Source organism: Coregonus clupeaformis, chromosome 15 (assembly GCF_020615455.1).
Source record: "Coregonus clupeaformis isolate EN_2021a chromosome 15, ASM2061545v1, whole genome shotgun sequence".
In the NCBI taxonomy this organism is placed as follows: Eukaryota; Metazoa; Chordata; class Actinopteri; order Salmoniformes; family Salmonidae; genus Coregonus; species Coregonus clupeaformis.
The window spans coordinates 65,760,789-65,781,129 of NC_059206.1; the positions used below are offsets into that span (position 1 = coordinate 65,760,789).

General features: G+C 43.8%; 1 protein-coding gene, 1 non-coding gene and 1 pseudogene across 2 annotated transcripts in view; all 3 read right to left on the bottom strand.

The window, feature by feature from the left end:
- Positions 1–2,290: 2,290 nt before the first annotated feature.
- The window catches only part of LOC121573290 (DNA damage-binding protein 1), a 31,986-nt gene continuing 13,935 nt past the window's right edge, over positions 2,291–20,341 (bottom strand). The window contains exons 12-26 of the mRNA XM_041885145.2: positions 19,481–19,659; positions 16,922–17,082; positions 15,890–15,997; positions 14,762–14,969; positions 10,081–10,176; positions 9,786–9,897; positions 9,110–9,233; positions 8,754–8,918; positions 7,978–8,072; positions 7,188–7,358; positions 6,655–6,764; positions 5,945–6,114; positions 5,058–5,160; positions 3,113–3,236; positions 2,291–2,853 (exon numbers count right to left, since the gene is read on the bottom strand). Coding sequence (XP_041741079.1) covers positions 2,770–2,853; positions 3,113–3,236; positions 5,058–5,160; positions 5,945–6,114; positions 6,655–6,764; positions 7,188–7,358; positions 7,978–8,072; positions 8,754–8,918; positions 9,110–9,233; positions 9,786–9,897; positions 10,081–10,176; positions 14,762–14,969; positions 15,890–15,997; positions 16,922–17,082; positions 19,481–19,659 — 2,010 coding nt within the window. The 3' untranslated portion in view covers positions 2,291–2,769. The remainder of the gene's footprint in view (positions 2,854–3,112; positions 3,237–5,057; positions 5,161–5,944; positions 6,115–6,654; positions 6,765–7,187; positions 7,359–7,977; positions 8,073–8,753; positions 8,919–9,109; positions 9,234–9,785; positions 9,898–10,080; positions 10,177–14,761; positions 14,970–15,889; positions 15,998–16,921; positions 17,083–19,480; positions 19,660–20,341) is intronic.
- LOC121574553 lies at positions 3,940–4,048 on the bottom strand (annotated as a pseudogene).
- LOC121574571 lies at positions 7,574–7,709 on the bottom strand. The gene has a single exon (XR_006002237.1). It is a non-coding gene; the product is annotated as a small nucleolar RNA SNORA5 (small nucleolar RNA).

Sequence of the window (20,341 nt, forward strand, 5' to 3'; positions counted from 1 at the left end):
TAAAATCCAAAGTGCTGCAATACCTCAATCAAAATGGATCAGTTCCCATTGCTTTCATCGGATGATAGACACAACAAGGCCAGGATCACCCCCTCAGCTGCTGTAACGCAGCATGTTGGCTCCATGTTCACGTTCGTCATCAAAAACAAAGCACTGCCAGACAAGGGAGAACCTGCCAAGGGAGAAAATAAATTAGGTATGCTGTTTGATTTAACAAAGAGGTCTGGTCCTGGCGGAGGATGTTATGGACGTTCTGGTGTACAGCTGACATCGGCAGATAATGCCTCTCTGGAGTGTCCTAAGAGACTGTGTAACTACAGTTGAAGTCAGAAGTTTACATACACCTTAGCCAAATACATTTAAACTCAGTTTTTCACAATTCCTGACATTTAATCCTAGTAAACATTCCATGTCTTAGGTCAGTTAGGATCACCACTTTATTTTAAGAATGTGAAATGTCAGAATAATAGTAGAGAGAATGATTTATTTCAGCTTTTATTTCTTTCATCACATTCCCAGTGGGTCGGAAGTTTACATACACTAAATTAGTATTTGGTAGCATTGCCTTTAAATTGTTTAACTTGGGTCAAACGTTTCGGGTAGCCTTCCACAAGCTTCCCACAATAAGTTGGGTGAATTTCGGCCCATTCCTCCTGACAGAGCTGGTGTAACCGAGTCAGGTTTGTAGGCCTCCTTGCTCGCACACGCTTTTTCAGTTCTGCCCACAAATCTGGTCAGGGCTTTGTGATGGCCACTCCAATACCTTGACTTTGTTGTCCTTAAGCCATTTTGCCACAACTTTGGAAGTATGCTTGGGGTCATTGTCCATTTGGAAGACCCATTTGCGACCAAGCTTTAACTTCCTGACATGATGTCTTGAGATGTTGCTTCAATATATACACATAATTTTCTTTCCTCCTGATGCCATCTATTTTGTGAAGTGCACCAGTCCCTCCTGCAGCAAAGCATCCCCACAGCATGATGCTGCCACCCCCGTGCTTCACGGTTGGGATGGTGTTCTTCGGCTTGCAAGCCACCCCCTTTTTCCCCCAAACATAACGATGGTCATTATGGCCAAACAGTTATATTTTTCATCAGACCAGAGGACATTTCTCCAAAAAGTATGATCTTTGTACCCATGTGCAGTTGCAAACCGTAGTCTAGCTTTTTTATGGCGGTTTTGGAGCAGTGGCTTCTTCCTTGCTGAGCGGCCTTTCAGGTTATGTCGATATAGGACTTATTTTACTGTGGATATAGATACTTTTGTACCTGTTTCCATCATTTTCTGGAATTTTCCAAGCTGTTTAAAGGCACAGTCAACTTAGTGTATGTAAACTTCTGACCCACTGGAATTGTGATACAGTGAATTATAAGTGAAATAATCTGTCTGTAAACAATTGTTGGAAAGATTACTTGTGTCATGCACAAAGTTGCTGTCCTAACCGACTTGCCAAAAACTATAAATTTGTTAACAAGGAATTTGTGGAATGGTTCAAAAATGAGTTTTAATGACTCCAACCTAAATGTATGTAAACTTGCTGATTTAGGATCAGTTTTTCCTTAGACCACATAAAAAAAGACTACATGGACAGGGGGATCTGATCCTAGATGCAATATGAATATGGGCCCAGGGCTATTCAATTCCATCCTTCTTCCTGGCAGTTAATTCATCATTGATTGACCAGTTCCCCCACCTGGTAGCCCAGGAACTCTACTGTCTGTAGATAACTGTCATGTAATAATTATAGCGAAGTACTTATCTCATAGCCCGAGCACAGTTCATTCTGGTTCCTTTGGAACCCTGAGGTCTCTGCACACCGTCACGATATGCACCTTGACTAACTACAAATACTTTTCTAATAAATCTTTCACCACTTTCTTATGCCTTGTGACAAACGTGTCCCCATAGTCAAAACTGAGTTGAGAGAGGACTTCAACTATAGGAGACAATGCAAAAGTTCATATAGTACACTGTAGTGGTAATTTAGCACAAAGGACCATTACTGCACTCAGTGACATCGTTTAAGTCACACAAAGTGATTCATTTTTACATTTGTCATTTAGCAGATGCTCTTATCCAGAGCGACTTACAGTAGTGAGTGCATACATTTTCAATAATACAATATGTCATTGTTGGTTGGCATGTGCACTTATATAAATTGCTTTTGAAATTATACTGTGGTGTAGGACTTTGGACATGCTTTGAAACCGACTGAAGTTAATGCTCAGAAGGAAAGATCGGAGACCTCTGTGCACCATTCATGAAACACAAAAGACCTGAACGCAGAGGTACACAGTACTAAAGCAACCTTTATTAAAAGAAACATGGAGAAACGGCAGACAAAATAGCTAAGAATGTATAGTTCCCATTCCTTACTCCTCTTACTCATCTTCTGTCCAGACTTCAAATCATTCCTACTTTAATGGATCCCCGTCAAATCCACAAGTCATCTCTTGTCGTCCTCGCACTGCAGTGATCTAGCCGCCCCCCCTCCTCCTCCATAACTTATGGCTTTCTGACCAGTCCCTTTGCTCGTCATCTTCGTTATGGTCGATAGGCCATTTTGTTTATCCAAGCACCTGTGAATTATTGATGTGGCTCGTCTGGGATCGGATTTAAAAAATGTGTCAATTCATTTGAAGTCTGGAAGACGGTCATGCAAACACCTTTTTATTTATTTATAAGTATTTACAGAGACCTAGTCACCCGTCCCCCCGATTCCTTCCCTCCACCCCACCTCGTAATGGCCGGGGTCTGGGAGGGAGGGGCTAGTGGATCCTTGTCAGCTCCTCCACAATCTTTATGACCTCGTCCACGGTGGCCTCGCGCTTCATGCCGCTGCCGTCGTCAATCTGAAACGCAGAAGGGGGTGTTATGTCAGCTCACTGTCCCAGCAGTTTGGATTGACCCGCACAGCTATGGGACACATGTAGCTGAGTGGTACCATTATCAAGTGTCACTGCATTCCAAAAAGTGTGAGCGAGCTAGTGTGTGTGAGAGAGCGAGTGAATGAGTGTGTGTGTCTGTGTGAGAGCATGTATATGTGTGAGAGAGCGTGTACGTGTGTGTACGTCGAAGTGTTTTTGAGAGAGCGTGTATGTGTGTTCGTACCTGTAGTGTGCTGACCACCTCCTGCATCTTGGCGCGGCCCAGGTCCAGGAAGCTCTCGATGAGGTCCCCGTCGATGAAGCCCGTGGCCTGCTCAGTCTTACGCTCCGTATGGAAGGACCTCCAGGTGCCACAGAGTCAAGGAAGACAAATAAACACACACCTACACACATACCCCTACAGCAAAGCCACTCTTCTTACAGGGAACTCTGTCCTTTTGAGTACCGGAACCTGCATTTTTTTTGGTTTGAGTACTCATAGAATGTTCACTCTAAAATATGAGTACATGTACTGAATAATTTAAATGAGCAGCGGCCCCTAAAATGAGAACTGGCACATTTTTCATATTAATTCAAGCTCTGCTTCAAACTAAGTTATTCTTAAAAACAAAAGTACAGCGTAAGTGATTTTAGACCACTATAAGAGTCTGCTTCTCAAATATGTGATTCTTAAGGCTGGCACAATTACTGTATAACCGTGAAACCGACGGTTATGGATGAAGACCGTCTTGAAAATAAAATACCCGTTATAACCATTTTGGGGGGGTTCGAACAGCTGACGGCCGGGAATTTGTGCGGTTGAGTCCGTTTCTGTGTTAACATGGACTCTTAACAACTTGATGAAACTTTGTTGTTCCTTGCTGAAACAAGCAAGGTGTTGTAGTGAACAAGTCTTCGGTTGCCTAGGCAACACCCCCTCCCTGCAGCAGCACATAAATAGTGAACAGAAGTGAATAGAACAGGCTTGGAACCTCTAACCCTTGCAATTTTACTGGTAAACTGATGGGTACACATGCAATGGCTGCCTGGTATTGTTTTATTTTATTTTTGAGCTTACAGCACCTGGTATTCCCAGGCGGTCTGCCATCCAAGTACTAACCAGGCCCGACCCCGCTTAGCTACCAAGATCAGGTGTGTTCAGGGTGTTATGGCCAAAAGCGTATTTTCTTTACCCAATTTTCTCTCAGAATTACGATCTTTGGCTCATCGCTGCAACTCCCCATTGGGCTCAGGAGAGGCAAATGTTGAGTCATGCGTCCTCCAAAACATGACCTGCCTGGCCACGCCACTTATCACACTGCTCACTTAAACCGGAAGTCAGCTGTACCAATGTGTCGGAGGAAACACTGTTCGACTGATGACTGAGGTCAGCTTGCATGTGCCCGGCCCTGCCACAAGGAGTCACTAGAGCACGATGAGCCAAGGAAAGCCCCCGGGCCAATCCCCCCCTTACCCCGGACGGCTCTGAGCCAATTGTGCACCGTCCTATGGGGCTCCCGGTCACGGCTGGCTGTGACACAGCCTGGGATCAAACCCCAGGATGTTGGGCGCCTCAGCACTGCGATGCAGTGCTTTTGACCGCTGCGCCACTCACTCAGGACTGCCTGGTATCGTGATGCAATAATTTCCATGGTAATGTAGAATCATTGACTTGAATTGGGACGCCCGTTCTATTCATTCTATTTTTATGGCAGCACATGCAGTCAGGAGCGGAGGAGCGGCTAATCGAACGGTTATTACAGTGACCGCAGTCATTTGGCTGGCCAATTACCGCTATCCAAAATTCCATGACCATCACAACCCTATTGATTCTTCCCTGTAATCAAGCACTGTCCCATCTTATATGGATGACAGGCAGTCGTGTCACACACACGGCTACATGTCAACTTCAGGCTGTCGCTTCATTCACACATGACACGGTAAAACACAGCACCTTTTCATTCATTCATTTATTTACAGGCATGTTATGACAACCATTACCATTCTGACAGCGCACGTCAAGGTAGGTGGTACCAAGCTTTGCCACCCGTGACAGTGACGCTCACCGGTTCTGAAAAGGCACTTTCAATGTGATACACAGGGGCAGGTATTTGTCCACGTGCGCGTACGTGAACACACACACACACACACACACACACACACACACACACACCAGAAGGAAAGGATATAAGCTGTGCTCGATCTTGCCCACGCTCTTGATGACCTTGTTGAGTCGGTTCTGCAGGTCCAGCAGCAGGCTGTACCAGCCCTCGGACAGAGAGGTCACCAGACCTAGAGACACAAGACAGATGGCTTGTCATTTTTTGGAGAAAAGAAAAAGGAGAACCGAAATGGATGATGTGTGCAGATCCGTACGCTCGCTGGTGCTCGCCACTCATAAGTAGTGAAGGAGAAAAGATGGAAGCTGAGAGGGAATTTGAGTGTGGGTTGTCTGACTGAGGGAAGGTGAAACAACTTTCAGGAGAATTGTGAAGGTGCCTCAGTGAAATAATAGTCATTGCAGAACTTCAGTGAACACTCCAAGCCTTCATTCCCCTTTCTTTATTACCACAGCTATGAAAGAAATGGAGAAAGTAATGTCACTTAGAAGTTACTTTTGTCCCCTCTCCACTGCTTCCCACCTCTCATCCTTAAGATGGGTGCTTATGAAGTTGAGGAAAATCTGTAGAGCGGACCGCTTCACTAACATTACATAGCCAAAAAAAAGACATGAGGGCATTTGGGACCTTGAAACCGGCATCAGTACTGCTTCAGTAGGCACCAGAAAAACAACATTTTGAAACCCAAGTGCTGCTACAGAAACATGTCCAATAAGAACACAGATCTCTCTCTTGCAGTCACAAAATGTTGTGCTACTGCATGCTCCACTGAATGAAGACGACCTTGGGGTGTATTCATTACTGCAAACTAACAAACCATAACAAAACGTTTTGCAACGAAAAAACAAGCATTGCTTATTGGACGAATTCAGGTTAGGCCCTTCCTGTTTCGCCCTGTTTGCTTCCATTTGGTTTCTAGTGAATACACCCCGGCGTGTGGCAGTGGGGGCCATTACCGATCATGCCGTTGACGGTGCCGAAGAGCACGGAGCCCTGCGTGGGGGTGGAGCTCTCGCCCAGGTTCTGCAGCACCAGTGACCCATGGGAGAAGACGTTGACAAACTCCCCCAGGTGGAACACGCCCACCTCCTGCAGGTGTTGTCGCTCCTCATCTGTCGTGGCCGCACTGCCGAGGGAGAGAGAGGGGGAGAGAGCTCAACTTCTATTTTGGTCCTAATTATTTCATGCTTTGGCAATGTGTACCCATTTATTTCATTCTAAAAAAGCTACATTTAACTGAATTTAATTGAGTGAAAGTGTCAGAGATAAAGCGAAGGATACAGAGGCAGGAAGAAAAATATATATGGGAAAAGCAATAGATGTAGATGAGAGGTAATGAGTAAGAAATAAGAAAGGTATATTGATAAACAGAATACAAATTTTATGACTGAAAGCGAAAGAGCACAGGAGGAAGGACGAGGGAGAGAAGACAGAGAGAAACGGTGGCATCCACAAACATGTGAGAGAAAGATAAAGCTCAATGGAATTCAGTGATCATGGATGATTAACTCGACGGCTTATGGAGGACGGCGGTGAGCGTGTGAGGACATGTCAAGGTCGGCCTCCATCTCAATTAGTCTTTCTGCGATTCTACGCATACTATTTCTTCGCCTCCTAAACCGTATTAGAGGTCTCTTCCTTCTGAGGCGAGAGGATTCCACCTCACCTGTCTTTTTGACACACAAAGAGGTTGAAGGCATTCTCCGCCCCCAGGAAGTTGTCATCGTCCAAGATCTCCACAGCACTCATCCAGTTGGGATTGAAGTCACGGGCGATCTGAGAAGAGTGACAGTAGAAAAGCAGTCGTATCACCAGTGGCTCAATTCAATTCCATTCAATAAACTTTATTCATCCACCAAACAATGGTTCTAACTCATAACTCAAGTTCTTATTCATTGCAAGTGTTTGGTGTTGAATCCTCCTCGATATAGCCCATGAGAAATGAGTACGACAAAATAAAAGCATTCAAATCTATATTTTGGAGAATGCTGTATTCCAAGGGGGAACCGCCCACGATGAAAAAATCTGTACATGAGCAAAACCAAAATAAATCGTCATTTAGACCTTATAAAGCTAGTCTGTGTTCCAATTCTACACCCTCCTCCTTGAAGTGTGGCATTGAGCACATCCCCCATCCTCTTAGGGGAAAGGGTGGAGAATTGGGACACTGGCAGGGCCTCTCTTAGTATCATTCCTTACCTCCTCAAAGTTGCCCTCCATGGGTTTATAGGCCAGCAGCAGCACAGACCTCATCAGGTCTCCCACCAGGATGAAATCTCCTTTGGTCTTTAGGTAGAGTGCCATGATATTGTTGTAGTGGTTACACTCTGTCCTCAGCTCCTTCTCAGCGGTCCACTCGTACAGACGCACCTGGGGCGTGCGCACATTGATGATGCGTTGATATTGACATACACAATTGTCGAGGAGCAGTCTAGACGCTGCAGTGTAGTTTCAGAGTAACAAGGACTCGAAAGCACCAAGGTTGTTTTTGTAGGAGACATGTATATCATACAATTACAAGAAATACCCCCTTCAATGTTCCTTTAGATTCCAAAGAATACTACTGGATAGACTTAAATTAACTAAATTCTCTGTAATTCAAGTTTATCCCTAACACCCATTCCGTATGGTTGTGGGTCCCATAACTACAGTTTCACTGTGGCAGCCATTATGGCTAGTACGGTCCATTGTTGAGGAAGCACTGAATTTGACAAGGCAGCAACACCAAGAGAGAAATAAAACATCTGCGGAATGTCTCCTTTAATCTTCTTTGTTTTTTATGCCAAGTAACATGGGGCGAATCCTAACTTTCACATAAATCAAATATTCACTTAGTGATGCATTAATGGCAATGAGAGACAAAGTGAAAGTTTTAATTTTAGTGGATGGAAAAATGTCCCTACATGTGAGTATCTACAACTATAACCTGTAAAATAGGAGCTGGCTTTAAAAACTTCTACTTTCAAACCATCAAAAGTGAAATACTCACTGTGCTGTTGATGCTGGCCAGCAGTTTGCCATTGAACTCCACTATGGAGTAGACGGCTCCCTTAACCTCCTTCTCTGCCACCGTCTGCAGCTTACCTACACAGATGAAGAGAAATAACACAGTCTGGGTCAGGGTTGGTGTTACAGTAGCCTGAAATCCAAACTGCTATGTTTTGTTTAACCATTTCTTTCACCGTGAAAGAATGTTGAAACTGAGCATAATGGTTTGGATTCCAGGATAAAAAAAACAACAAAATGGTTAAATGCAGCATATCAGTTTGGTTTTCAGGCTAGTGTTATAGCTCTCTGATACAGTATTTACAGCATTTGTTCACTCGGAGTCATCTATCTTAATGACTGAGATGATTATCGATAGGAAGGTGCTATCAGGCACTATCAAGGGAGGAAGAGGCATGGAACGAGTGAGGAAAAGGTGAGTGAGAATGAGTGAGAGAAAAAGACGAGGGGCTCCTGTAGCTCAGTTGGTAGAGCATGGCGCTTGCAACGCCAGGGTTGTGGGTTCGATTCCCATGGGGGGCCAGTATGAAAAATGTATGCGCTCACTAACTGTAAGTCGCTCTGGATAAGAGCGTCTGCTAAATGAGTAAAATGTAAATGTAAGAAGAGACTGTAGAAGGAAGTGTAAGAGAGTGAGTAAAAAAATTGGTGGATTGCAAGAGGGGGGGTGAAAGAGAACGACAGGAGAAGAAAGATGGGAAAGAGTGAGTGAGAACAATGAGAATGAAAGAAAGATAGAGAGAAAAAGTTAATCCTAACCGTCAGTGTAGTGGAAGACGATGATGCGGCCTTGCTTGGGCTCCGCCTCCTCTGGGTAGACCATCGCTGTGCCGACGATAAAGTAGACTGAGGGGTCCCTGCCCAGGCGGCAGGATACCATGCTGAGGGCGTACTCACTCTGGAGGAACTGGTGGGCGTGGAGCACTGGGAGGATGAACACACGTGTAAAAATCCCACTATTGAGGACAAATCACCACAAAAAGGTGAGAATTGTGTGTACTCCTCAAGCGTACAATCACCAGCTCACCAATCACCAGTAACAGATCAAATTAATTCACTTCAAATTTACAAATGTTGTCTTTAATCAAGACAGTTTTTAGGGGGAACTAACTTACCTTCGAAGGTGTGTTGGTCGACCACCAGGAGGCTGTGCACCTCCACCTCCTCCCCGAAGGAGGTCTCGTGTGGGGAGGTGCTGCTGGGGAACAGCTTACTGGAGCTCACACTGCTAGACAGAGCCTGGGGAGAGGTAAAAAGAGAGGAGATACGAAAGGCAGAGAAAGTGGGAAAATATGAAAACCCCAGACTATGCACACCCACAAGGCTAGGGAAAAAGGGAGTAGGTTCTCTTCCTCACCTACAAGTCTTGTAAATCATATTTTTTTCTCCTTACTTATTTTTAATCATTATGTGCAATAAATCTAAACTAAGTAATCTGGACAGCTTGTCAGCCAAGCGATGTGCATCACTAGCATTCAAGGCATTTTGCCCAAAAACACATCATTGCACTAACACTGCTAAATAGAATGCAGTAACTCTCTCTGAATGCTGATGCTTTAGTTCATATAGAGCGAAGTTTACAGATATTTCCAGACTGTTATTCTACAAAACACGCAGTTGCACTTAAGTCACGATGCATCATGAAAAACGTTGAATGTGGGAAACAAGGCTCAGGGCCCATATTCGAAAGGCGTTGATCAGCACTCCTACTCTGAGAAGATGTATGAATACGGGCCCAGAATAGGAGATCTTGGCAGTGGTACATTGAAACACCAGATGGTGTGCAGCTACCTGAGTGCTAGCACTGGGGCGCACTGCTGCCGTGGTCCCGCTGGCATCTTGCATCTCCACGCGGCTAGACAGCACCCCGAAACACTGAGACACCTCCTGGTAACAGATCCTCCTGAGAGAGGGAGGGAGAGAGCAGGGGGAATAAAGTGGAGAGATAGAAAGGGGGAGCGAGTAAGTGAGAGAGGGAGCGAGATCGAGAGAAAAAGTGTCCCAAAAGAAAGACAAATGTTAAATCCATTGCAAAGATATACTTCTACTTTGTGTAACTATTTCTACTGGTGTTGCTCCCTCTTACCTGGGAGACTCGTAGAGGGGAACCGTGCGAATGTGGAGCTTTTGGATCTCGTCGATGGTGCCGATGGTGAGAGTGCTGTTGTTGGCCAGAGCCAGACTGCCAAAGACACACACAGGTTACAACCACACACCAACAACAACAGATAAGTTACATATTACTTCTAGCTTTGTAATCATTCCGATTCTTTTCTTAGATTCCTTGAATGAGAAAAATAAACACAACGGAAGTCTCAGTCTCCTCGCCACCATTTGCGCTGCTTTAAAAACACAGGGAAAAACAGTCTGTTAAACCTGTTGAATTCGTCTCCCACATCAGTCCAAATGGAGAAGAAGCTAAGGAAGCCACTTTAGACTATTGAGATGCACGTGCCTAGGGCTGTGGCGGTCATGAAATTAACAAACACATTAAGCATCTCCTGGCTTCCACGCATAGCCTACAAGCCACTTAATGCATTAAAATAAATTACTGTAACAACATTGTAGAATTGAAATGATAGGAATTAACGGTTGATTTACTACTGGCGATACAGTGCATTCGGAAAATATTCAAACCCCTTGACTTTTTCCACATTCTATTACGTTACAGCCTTATTCTATAATGGACTAAATAGTCCCCCCCATCAATCGACACACAATACATAAGTATTCAGACCCTTTACTCAGTACTTTGTTGAAGCACCTTTGGCAGTGATTACAGCCTCTAGTCTTCTTGGGTATGACTCTACAAGTTTGGCACACCTGTATTTGGGGAGCTTCTCCCATTCCTCTCAGCAGATCCTCTCAAGCTCTGCACAGCTATTTTCAGGTCTCTCCAGAGATGTTCTATCGGGTTCAAGTCTGGGCTCTGGCTGGGCCACTCAAGGACATTCAAAGACTTGTCCCGAAGTCATTCCTGCGTTGTCTTGGCTGTGTGCTTAGGGTCTGAGGTCCTGAGCGCTCTGGAGCGGGTTTTCATCAAGGATCTCTCTGTACTTTGCGCTGTTCATATTTCCCTCGATCCTGACTAGTCTCCCAGTCCCTGCCGCTGAAAAACATCCCCACAGCATGATGCTGCCACCACTATGGTTCACCGTAGGAAAGGTGCCAGATTTCCTCCTGACGTGACGCTTGGCATTCAGGCCAAATAGTTGAATCTGGGTTTCATCAGACCAGAGAATCTTGTTTCTCATGGTCAGAGTCCTTTAGGTGGCTTTTGGCAAACTCCAAGCGGGCTGTCATGTGCCTTTTACTGAGGAGTGGCTTCCGTCTGGCCACTCCACCATAAAGGCCTGATTGGTGGAGTGCTGCAGAGATGGGAGAACCTTCCAGAAGGACAACCATCTCCACAGAGGAACTCTGTCAGAGTTACCATTGGGTTCTTCGTCACCTCCCTGACCAAGGCCCTTATTCCCCATTGCTCAGTCTGGCCAGGCTGCCAGCTCTAGGAAGAGTCTTGGTGATTCCAAACGTCTTCCATTTCAGAATGATGGAGGCCACTGTGTTCTTGGGGACCTTCAATGCTGCAGACATTTTTTGGTACCCTTCCCCAAATCTATGCCTCGACACAATCCTGTCTCGGAGCTCTACGGACAATTCCTTCGACCTCATGGCTTGGTTTTTGCTCTGACATGCACGGTCAACTGTGGGACCTTATATAGACAGGTGTGTGCCTTTACAAATCATGTCCAATCAATTGAATTTACCACAAGTGGACCCCAATCAAGTTGTAGAAACATTTCAAGGATGATCAATGGAAACAGGATGCACCTCAGCTCAATTTCGAGTCTCATAGCAAAGGGTCTGAATACTTATGTAAATAAGGTATCTGTTTTTTATATTGAATACATTTGCAAACATTTCTAAAAACCTGTTTTCGCTTTGTTATTATGGGATAGTGTGTGTAGATTGAGGGAAAAAAATATTTAATCCATTTTAGAATAAGGCTGTATCGTAACAAAATGTGGAAAAAGGGAAGGGGTCTAAATACTTTCTGAATGCTCTGTATATGTAATGGGGAATTGACCTACACTAACAATCAATGTGTTTGTATGTATATATATATATATATATATATATATATGCAAAAAAAAAGACATGGGGGATTGGAAGTGATGCAGACAATTACATTGATGTAAGTTACAATCTATCTGCAGTATTAAAGCTGATCTACCCCCTAAAAAAAAACAATCAAAGCAAACAATTCACACAATGAAGTTATGAGACAATGAATGTGCACAAATTGCCGGTTAAGAGCGCACTCTGGAGAGAGAAGGGCATTGTGCATCTGGGCCATGGTCAATCCCACGTCTGCATTGGCCATGCAGCATTTACGGTGATATGGCCTCAGCAGAAGTCATGGCATTCATACTTCTTATGCTTCACAGAGTAGTGCAGAGCTTTTGTCAAGGAAGTGAGTTTGTGTTTATACAGGATGTACTGCCCCCACCTACCATCAACCAATCATGTCAATGCGGAGCTATACAGAGCCCTCCGCATAGTTACACAATTTGGGAAGCGCAGGGCGATGTGGTACGGAGCTTGATTTGGCCACTGCATGCCTCCGGAGGCACTGCATTTGCGTCACACCCTCCATATGGAGCCTCTGACAACATTTTCAGATCAAGCATAAAATGGCTTTTAGTCTAGGCCTTTAGTCTTAGTTCACTGAGACGGGCGCACATTTATTTATTTTATTTATATATACAGTTGAAGTCGGAAGTTTACATACATTTAGGTTGGAGTCATTAAAACTCATTTTTCAACCACTCCACAAATTTCTTGTTAACAAACTATAGTTTTGGCAAGTCAGTTAGGACATCTACTTTGTGCATGACAAGTAATTTTTCCAACAATTGTTTACAGACAGATTATTTCACTTATAATTCACTGTATCACAATTCCAGTGGGTCAGAAATTTACATACACTAAATTGACTGTGCCTTTAAGCAGCTTGGAAAATTCCAGAAAATGATGTCATGGCTTTAGAAGCCTCTGATAGGCTAATTGACATCATTTGAGTCAATTGGAGGTGTACCTGTGGATGTATTTTAAGGCCTACCTTCAAACTCAGTGCCTCTTTGCTTGACATCATGTGAAAATCAAAAGAAATCAGCCAAGGCCTCAGAAAAAAAATGGTAGACCTCCACAAGTCTGGTTCATCCTTAGGAGCAATTCCCAAACGCCTGAAGGTACCACGTTCATCTGTACAAACAATAGTACGCAAGTATAAACACCATGGGACCACGCAGCCTACATTCCGCTCAGGAAGGAGACGCGTTCTGTCTAGAGATGAACGTACTTTGGTGCGAAAAGTGCAAATCAATCCCAGAACAGCAAAGGACCTTGTGAAAATGCTGGAGGAAACGGGTACAAAAGTATATATATCCAGAGTAAAACGAGTCCTATATCGACATAACCTGAAAGGCCGCTCAGCAAGATAGAAGCCACTGCTCCAAAACCGCCATAAAAAAGCCAGATTACTTTGCAACTGCACATGGGGACAAAGATCGTACTATTTCATAGTTTTGCTGTCGTCACTATTATTCTACAATGTAGAAAATAAGAAAAAATTAAGAAAAACCCTTGAATTAGTAGGTGTTCTAAAACTTTTGACAGGTAGTGTGTGTGTATGTATATATATATATATATATATATATATATATATATATATATATATATATATATATATATATATATATATTGGTTACTGCTCAACTAAAACAATCTCGGTCAACCAACAGCCTAACGACCAACCAATCGACCAGTCGACTAATTGGTGTCAGCCCTAGAGCGAGAAATTAATATTCCAAACAGTCTGGGACAGTTGTGGGATGCGATAGATCCCACATTAATACAACCACTAGCATCAAAAAAACAGTTTTAAGCAATGAGCCTGATGCAACAGATCAGAACATTTAGCTTAAATGTTGATAAACTATTAGGCTATTTCTTCACAATATAAGCACAGCAATGCGCACCCGGAAGTAGGCTAGAAGCGCGAATGTTCCATTGGCAGGACAACACCATTCTCAAAAGTGACCGCACATGCGATTATGCATGTTATGCTTTTATTATAAAGATTCATTTATATGGTGAAAATTATCTTCCCCAAACTTGAAACTCACGCGCTGCGTATGTATGCCAGTTTGGCTCTACACCCGCTGTAAAGTGGTTTAATGTGCTTCATTTTAAGGTGTTATTTGGCCACTTTAGTTGTGATACAAACCTTCTCAAAACATATAGGCCTATGCGCTAGGCTACATGAGGTGTGTAGCCTCGTGTAAAGAGAAGCAATATGCTTAATATTAGGAAAGTTGAGAAATAAATATAGTAGGCCGAGCCTATAGAAAGCTGATGGGATCCTCCTCTTTTTAATAGAGGCCATCACTCTGTTTTCTCACGCAATTGCATAGCCTATAGAAATGTTGCGCAACATGAGCTCATGGGCTCTCATAAAGTGTTTGATTAGATTTTCGATTACATTTCCATTGATGTCAGAGTGATTAGAGGGACAATAGAGTGCTGAGTACCAGGCAGTTAGCAAGTTTGGTAGGCTACTAATGACCATCAACAGCATCAGAGCTTGGAGAAGCCTAATTACCGTGACTAAACGGTCATGTAGAATTTGACTGCCATCATGACTCGTGACCGCCGGTGTGGCGGTAATACGGTCACCGTAACAGCCCTACGCGTGGCTGACTAACCTGTCGGGGTAGCCCTCGGAGTTGAGCGGGCACATGTAGTTGACCTCCTTGAGGTTGACATTGGAGAAGACCAGCTTGTGGTTGGAGGAGTAGATGACGGTGGGCCGGTCGGAGCAGGCAAACACGTTGGAGGTGGACAGGGAGCGGAAGGTCCTCAGCACTGTGGGCTGGGTGCCCAGGGTCACCTTCTTACGCTCGCTCAGCACGCCTGGTGGCAACACAACAGGGTCAATGTCAACGATTTAACAATACGTTTGCCAACCTGCCAGGGTTAAGTGCACTTTCAATTCAGTCTATTCAGGAGATAAGTTGCAATTCCAATTCCAAACCATCTCCATTTTCAATATACACTGAGTGTCAATAACCTTAGGAACACATGCTCTTCCCATGACATACACTGACCAGTTGAATACAGGTGAAAGCTATGATCCCTTATTGATGTCACCTATTAAATCCACTTCAATCAGTGTAGATTAAGGGGAGGAAATAGGTTAAAGAAGGATGTTTAAGTCTTGAGACATGGATTGTGTATGTGTGCCTTTCAGAGGGTGAATGGGAGAGAAAATATTGAAGTGCCTTTGAACAGGGTATGGTAGTAGGTGCCAGGCGCACCGGTTTGAGTGTGTGAAGAACTGCAACACTGCTGGGTTTTTCACTCTCAACAGTTTCCCGTGTGTATCAAGAATGGTCCACCACCCAAAGGACATCCAGCCAACTTAACACAACTGTGGAAAGCATTGGCGTCAACATGGGCCAGCATCCCTGTGGAACGCTTGACACCTTGTAGAGTCCATGCCCTGACAAATTGAGGCTGTTTTGAGGGCAAAAGGGGGTGCAACTCAATATTAGGAAGGTGTTCCTAATGTTTTGTACACTCTGAATTTCCAATGAAGAGTTTGAAATTTTCTTTACATTTTCCAATACATTTTCAGAATTCTGAAACAGAATCGAACTGCAGCTTTTAAGAAACAATGAACAGGCCTATTAACAGCTTCCTATTTGACATTTCTTAACCTAATTTGTTCTATCAATGAATTACATGATGGTGCAGTTAACTGTCTGGAATGTTTATTCAAATGTGACTCAATCAAAAGGCAACAACACAATGTATTGCTCCAGCAGCCTGACCTGTCGTCAGGTCCAGGCCGAAGTAGAAAAGTGCTCCGTCTCCCAGGGCACACAGCAGGTAGAAGCTGCCCTCGAATGTCGTCATCAGGATGGAGCGAGGGATAATTTCTGTACGCACACAAACACACACAGAAACACACAGATATACACAAACGTGTCAAATGTGTGAAAAGCTTTGGAATAGCAGCAGAATTCCACTGTCAATTCAAAACAACTCTATTATTCATCCCCGAGGGGCAAATATGAAGGCATTAACAGCTAGGTCAAACATAACATCCTCCACATGGTTGTGCAACATTGCAAATGGATCTAGGACGTGTGGAACCAATAGAGTGCTTCTGTCCCTTAGGATTCCCTCCCCTTTCATGGACAAGTCACACAGGCTTTGAATAGATGGGTTTATAAACACATCCAAAAAGATTAACAGGAGCAGGAAAAAGAGAATGTCCAATAAAGAGAAAAAAGGGAATGTGTGCCCACTGTTGTGCTGCTCCCAATCATGATATTTTAATAAAATGTTGATATTACAGAAGCTTTATTAATAGATCACGTTTCGGAGCAACAAAACAGTGGGCGGACATTAGGGATGGGCATTTGAAAAAATTTCTGTGTTCGAGTACTCTCAAAAATAATTTAGCGTACTCGAGTACTAGCATGTTAGCGTAAAATGGGGCTGCGATAACAGTTGCTCCAATTACTGGTTGTTCTGATACACAACTGAAAACTAAACTAATATTTTCACTGACAGACTCCAAACAATAAACATATCTTAGCGTTAGAAATGTTGTCAGCGCTTATAAATTTAGCCTGCTAAATAGTTGCATTTCTAAAAATATTGAACTTGTATTCGATTAATAGTCACCGAATACAAAACCTTGAACCGAGTATTCGAGTACAGTGGACATTAGCTTTTTCTCGAAGTTACACAGACTTACCTGGCTACACAAAGGTTAAAATCAGTTGCTCCATCTATCCATCCATCCCTCACTACCCTTTAGTACACCTCTGTTGAAGCTCCAACCCCCCTCTCACCTCCTCCGAGCATCTCCTTGTGCAGGGCGGTGAAGCAGGGCAGCTTGAGGACCCGTGCCGAGATGTCCGTCCACAGGCCCACGGCGCAGAGGGGCGACTCTCCGCCCTCCCCCAGGGGCGTGATGTCTAGGCAGGCCACCTCGTGCTCCATCTCCACCGTGCTGAAGGGGGACAGACAGAAGGGCATGGGATTGATTTTTTTTCTGTCTTTCATTTTTAACTTTATTTTATACCTAATATGTATTTTTACTCCAAATACAAACTTATACAAACAACGACTACATCTCACCTGCCCCGCATGCTCACACCCCCATCCCTATTGTCTGCATTATTGTTCGCCTTCAATTGTAACAATTTGTTTTTCTCTGTCACCCATGGTATTTCAATAATAAATAATTCAATTTTTCCATTGTGTTAATGATGGTGGATTGATTGATTTCCACGTTCTTAGTATACGTTTTTTCAAGATGAGTGATGAAGAGAATCGTCCAACCCATTGTGTATTTCACTACACCCCCATATGGGATTGGATTTACATTGTGTAGCCCAGATTTACTTAATTGGATATTTGTTTTGCCCCATTGTGTGTGGGTAACAGCCCACTCTCAAAAAGGCACAGCTTTTGCTACAGCTCAGCATCAACAGCCACTAAAACAGTGTCTGCTGGACCAGACCACATTGGTAGAGCCTTCCCTGGCCAGCAGTGTAAGACCAGCTCAGGCATGGTGATGGCCTATAGAGCTGAGTGTGTGTCTAACAGTGCATTCTGAAATTATTCAGACCCCTTCCTTTCTTCCACATTTTCTTACGTTGCAGCCTTATTCTAAAATGGATTAAATTACTTTTTTTCCCCTCATCAATCTACACACAATACCCCATAATGAGAAAGCAAAAACAGAAACACCTTATTTACATAAGTATTCAGACCCTTTGCTATGAGACTCGAAATTGAGCTCAGGTGCATGCTGTTTCCATTGATCATCCTTGAGATGTTTCTACAACTTGATTGGAGTCCACCTGTGGTAAATTCAATTGATTGGACATGATTTGGAAAGGCACACACACCTGTCTATATAAGATCCCACAGTTGACAGTGCATGTCAGCGCAAAAACCAAGTGGAAGGAATTGTCTGTAGAGCTGAGACAGGATTGTGTCAAGGCACAGATCTGGGGAAGGGTACCAAAAAATGTCTGCAGCATTGAAAGTCCCAAAGAACACAGTGGCCTCCATTATTCTTAAATGGAAAAGGTTTGGAACCACCAAGACTCTTCCTAGAGCTGGCCGCCCGGCCAAACTGAACAATCGGGGGAAAAGGGCCTTGGTCAGAGAGGTGACCAAGAACCCGACGGTCACTCTGACAGAGCTCCAGAATTCCTCTGTGGAGATGGGATAACCTTCCAGAAGGACAAACAATTTTGTAGCACTCCACCAATCAGGCAGTTATGGTAGAGTGGCTAGACGGAATCGACTCCTCAGTAAAAGGCACGACAGCCTGCTTGGAGTTTGCCAAAATGCACCGAAAGGACTCTCAGACCATGAGAAACAAGATTCTCTGGTCTGATGAAACCAAGATTGAACTATTTGGCCTGAATGCCAAGCGTCACGTCTGGAGGAAACCGGGCACCATCCCTACGGTGAAGCATGGTGGCAGCATCATGCTGTGGGGATGTTTTTCAGCGGCAGGGACTGGGAGACTAGTCACCATCGAGGGAGAGATGAACGGAGCAAAGTACAGAGACACGCTTGATGAAAACCTGCTCCACAGCGCTCAGGACTGGGGCGAAGGTTCACCTTCCAACAGGACAGTGACCCTAAGCACACAGCCAAGACAACGCAGGAGTAGCTTCGGGACAAGTCTCTGAATGTCCTTGAGTGGCCCAGCCAGAGCCCGGAATTTAACCCGATGGAACATCTCTGGAAAGACCTGAAAATAGCTGTGCAGCCACACTCCCCATCCAACCTGACAGAGCTTGAGAGGATCTGCAGAGAAGAATGGGAGAAACTCCCCAAATAGACGTGAGCAAAGATTGAAGCGTCATACCCAAGAAGACTTAAGGCTGTAATCGCTGCTTCAACAAAATGCTGAGTAAAGGGTCTGAATACTTATGTAAATGTCCTATTTCAGTTTATTTTATACATTAATAATAATAGCTGTAATCGCTGCCAAAGGTGATTCTACCAACTATTGACTCAGGGGTGTGAATTACTTGTACTTACTTATATCTCATTTCAATACATTTGCAAAAAAATATATACAAAAATGTTTTCACTGTCATTATGGGGTATTCTGTGTAGATCAATTTACACACAATACCCATCAATTTAATCAATTTTGAATTCAGGCTGTACCAACAAAATGTGGAATAAGTCAAGGGGTATGAATACTTTCTGAAGTCACTGTGTTAGTCATCTCTTCTGTTGATTCAACTTTAATTCACGCTTAAAGCTACAATTCAGTTGGCCTGGGGCTCACCAAGTCTCACGTGCTGTTTAACACTATAAATAAAGTTGAATTGGATTTGAGATGTGTGTACCTGATGTATTTAAGTTGTGTCTACCTGATCTGTTTGAGTTCCCCAGAGAGGATCTGGAGATAGTAGAGGGCGCGGCCCACGGCCAGCACCACCTGGGAGGAGTTACATGCGGCCACGCTGATGTTCCGGCCCTGTGGCTCCTTCCATTCAGACACCAGGGCCTTGCTGTCCTGCATCACCAGACGCACTCCGCCCGATGTGATCTGAATCACACACACACACAGTACACATGCATACAAATATATTGTCACCTTTGCAAGATTCACTATTTGAAAACTTTTGGTCTTCACATGTGTATTTGTTTGATTTACAACTGCACATTAAAAAATATATATCTTTGAGATTTAGATTTTTCAATGTAAAAAGTGGTCTGGAATAAATTATTCAAAATTCAAAATTAATTTGGTTGGAGGCAAGTGACTCTTGTTTATGTGTAATTTATCTCACCTGTGGTAAGTTTCAGGTGCCTACAGGGTAAAAATAGCCATTCAGTTTTGCAGAGAAAACAGAATATTCTGCTCCATTGAAAAAGTGCAAGGGTGCCAATATATTTGGCACCTTTGCACTTGTGTGTGTGTGTGTGTGTCTGTATGGCAGACGCACATAATGGAGCAGTGACTTTCTGATGAGGAACGGGCTGTCTTACCGTAGTGAGCTAGGTTATAGGCCTACATCATGGGCTGGATAGAAGCAGTCTACAGTCTTCAGAACTGGATAACAATTGCTTTATTTGCCTCAAAATAATAGAAGAAATAATATTGTTTGTTCTATCTCTCAAAGCTGTGATTGAGAATAGCCTATTCATAGGCTACTCTTGTTATTTTTGAAAGGCACGACAACTTTAGAACAACACCTTCGTAGGCTAGAATATTTGGGAAATAAGCT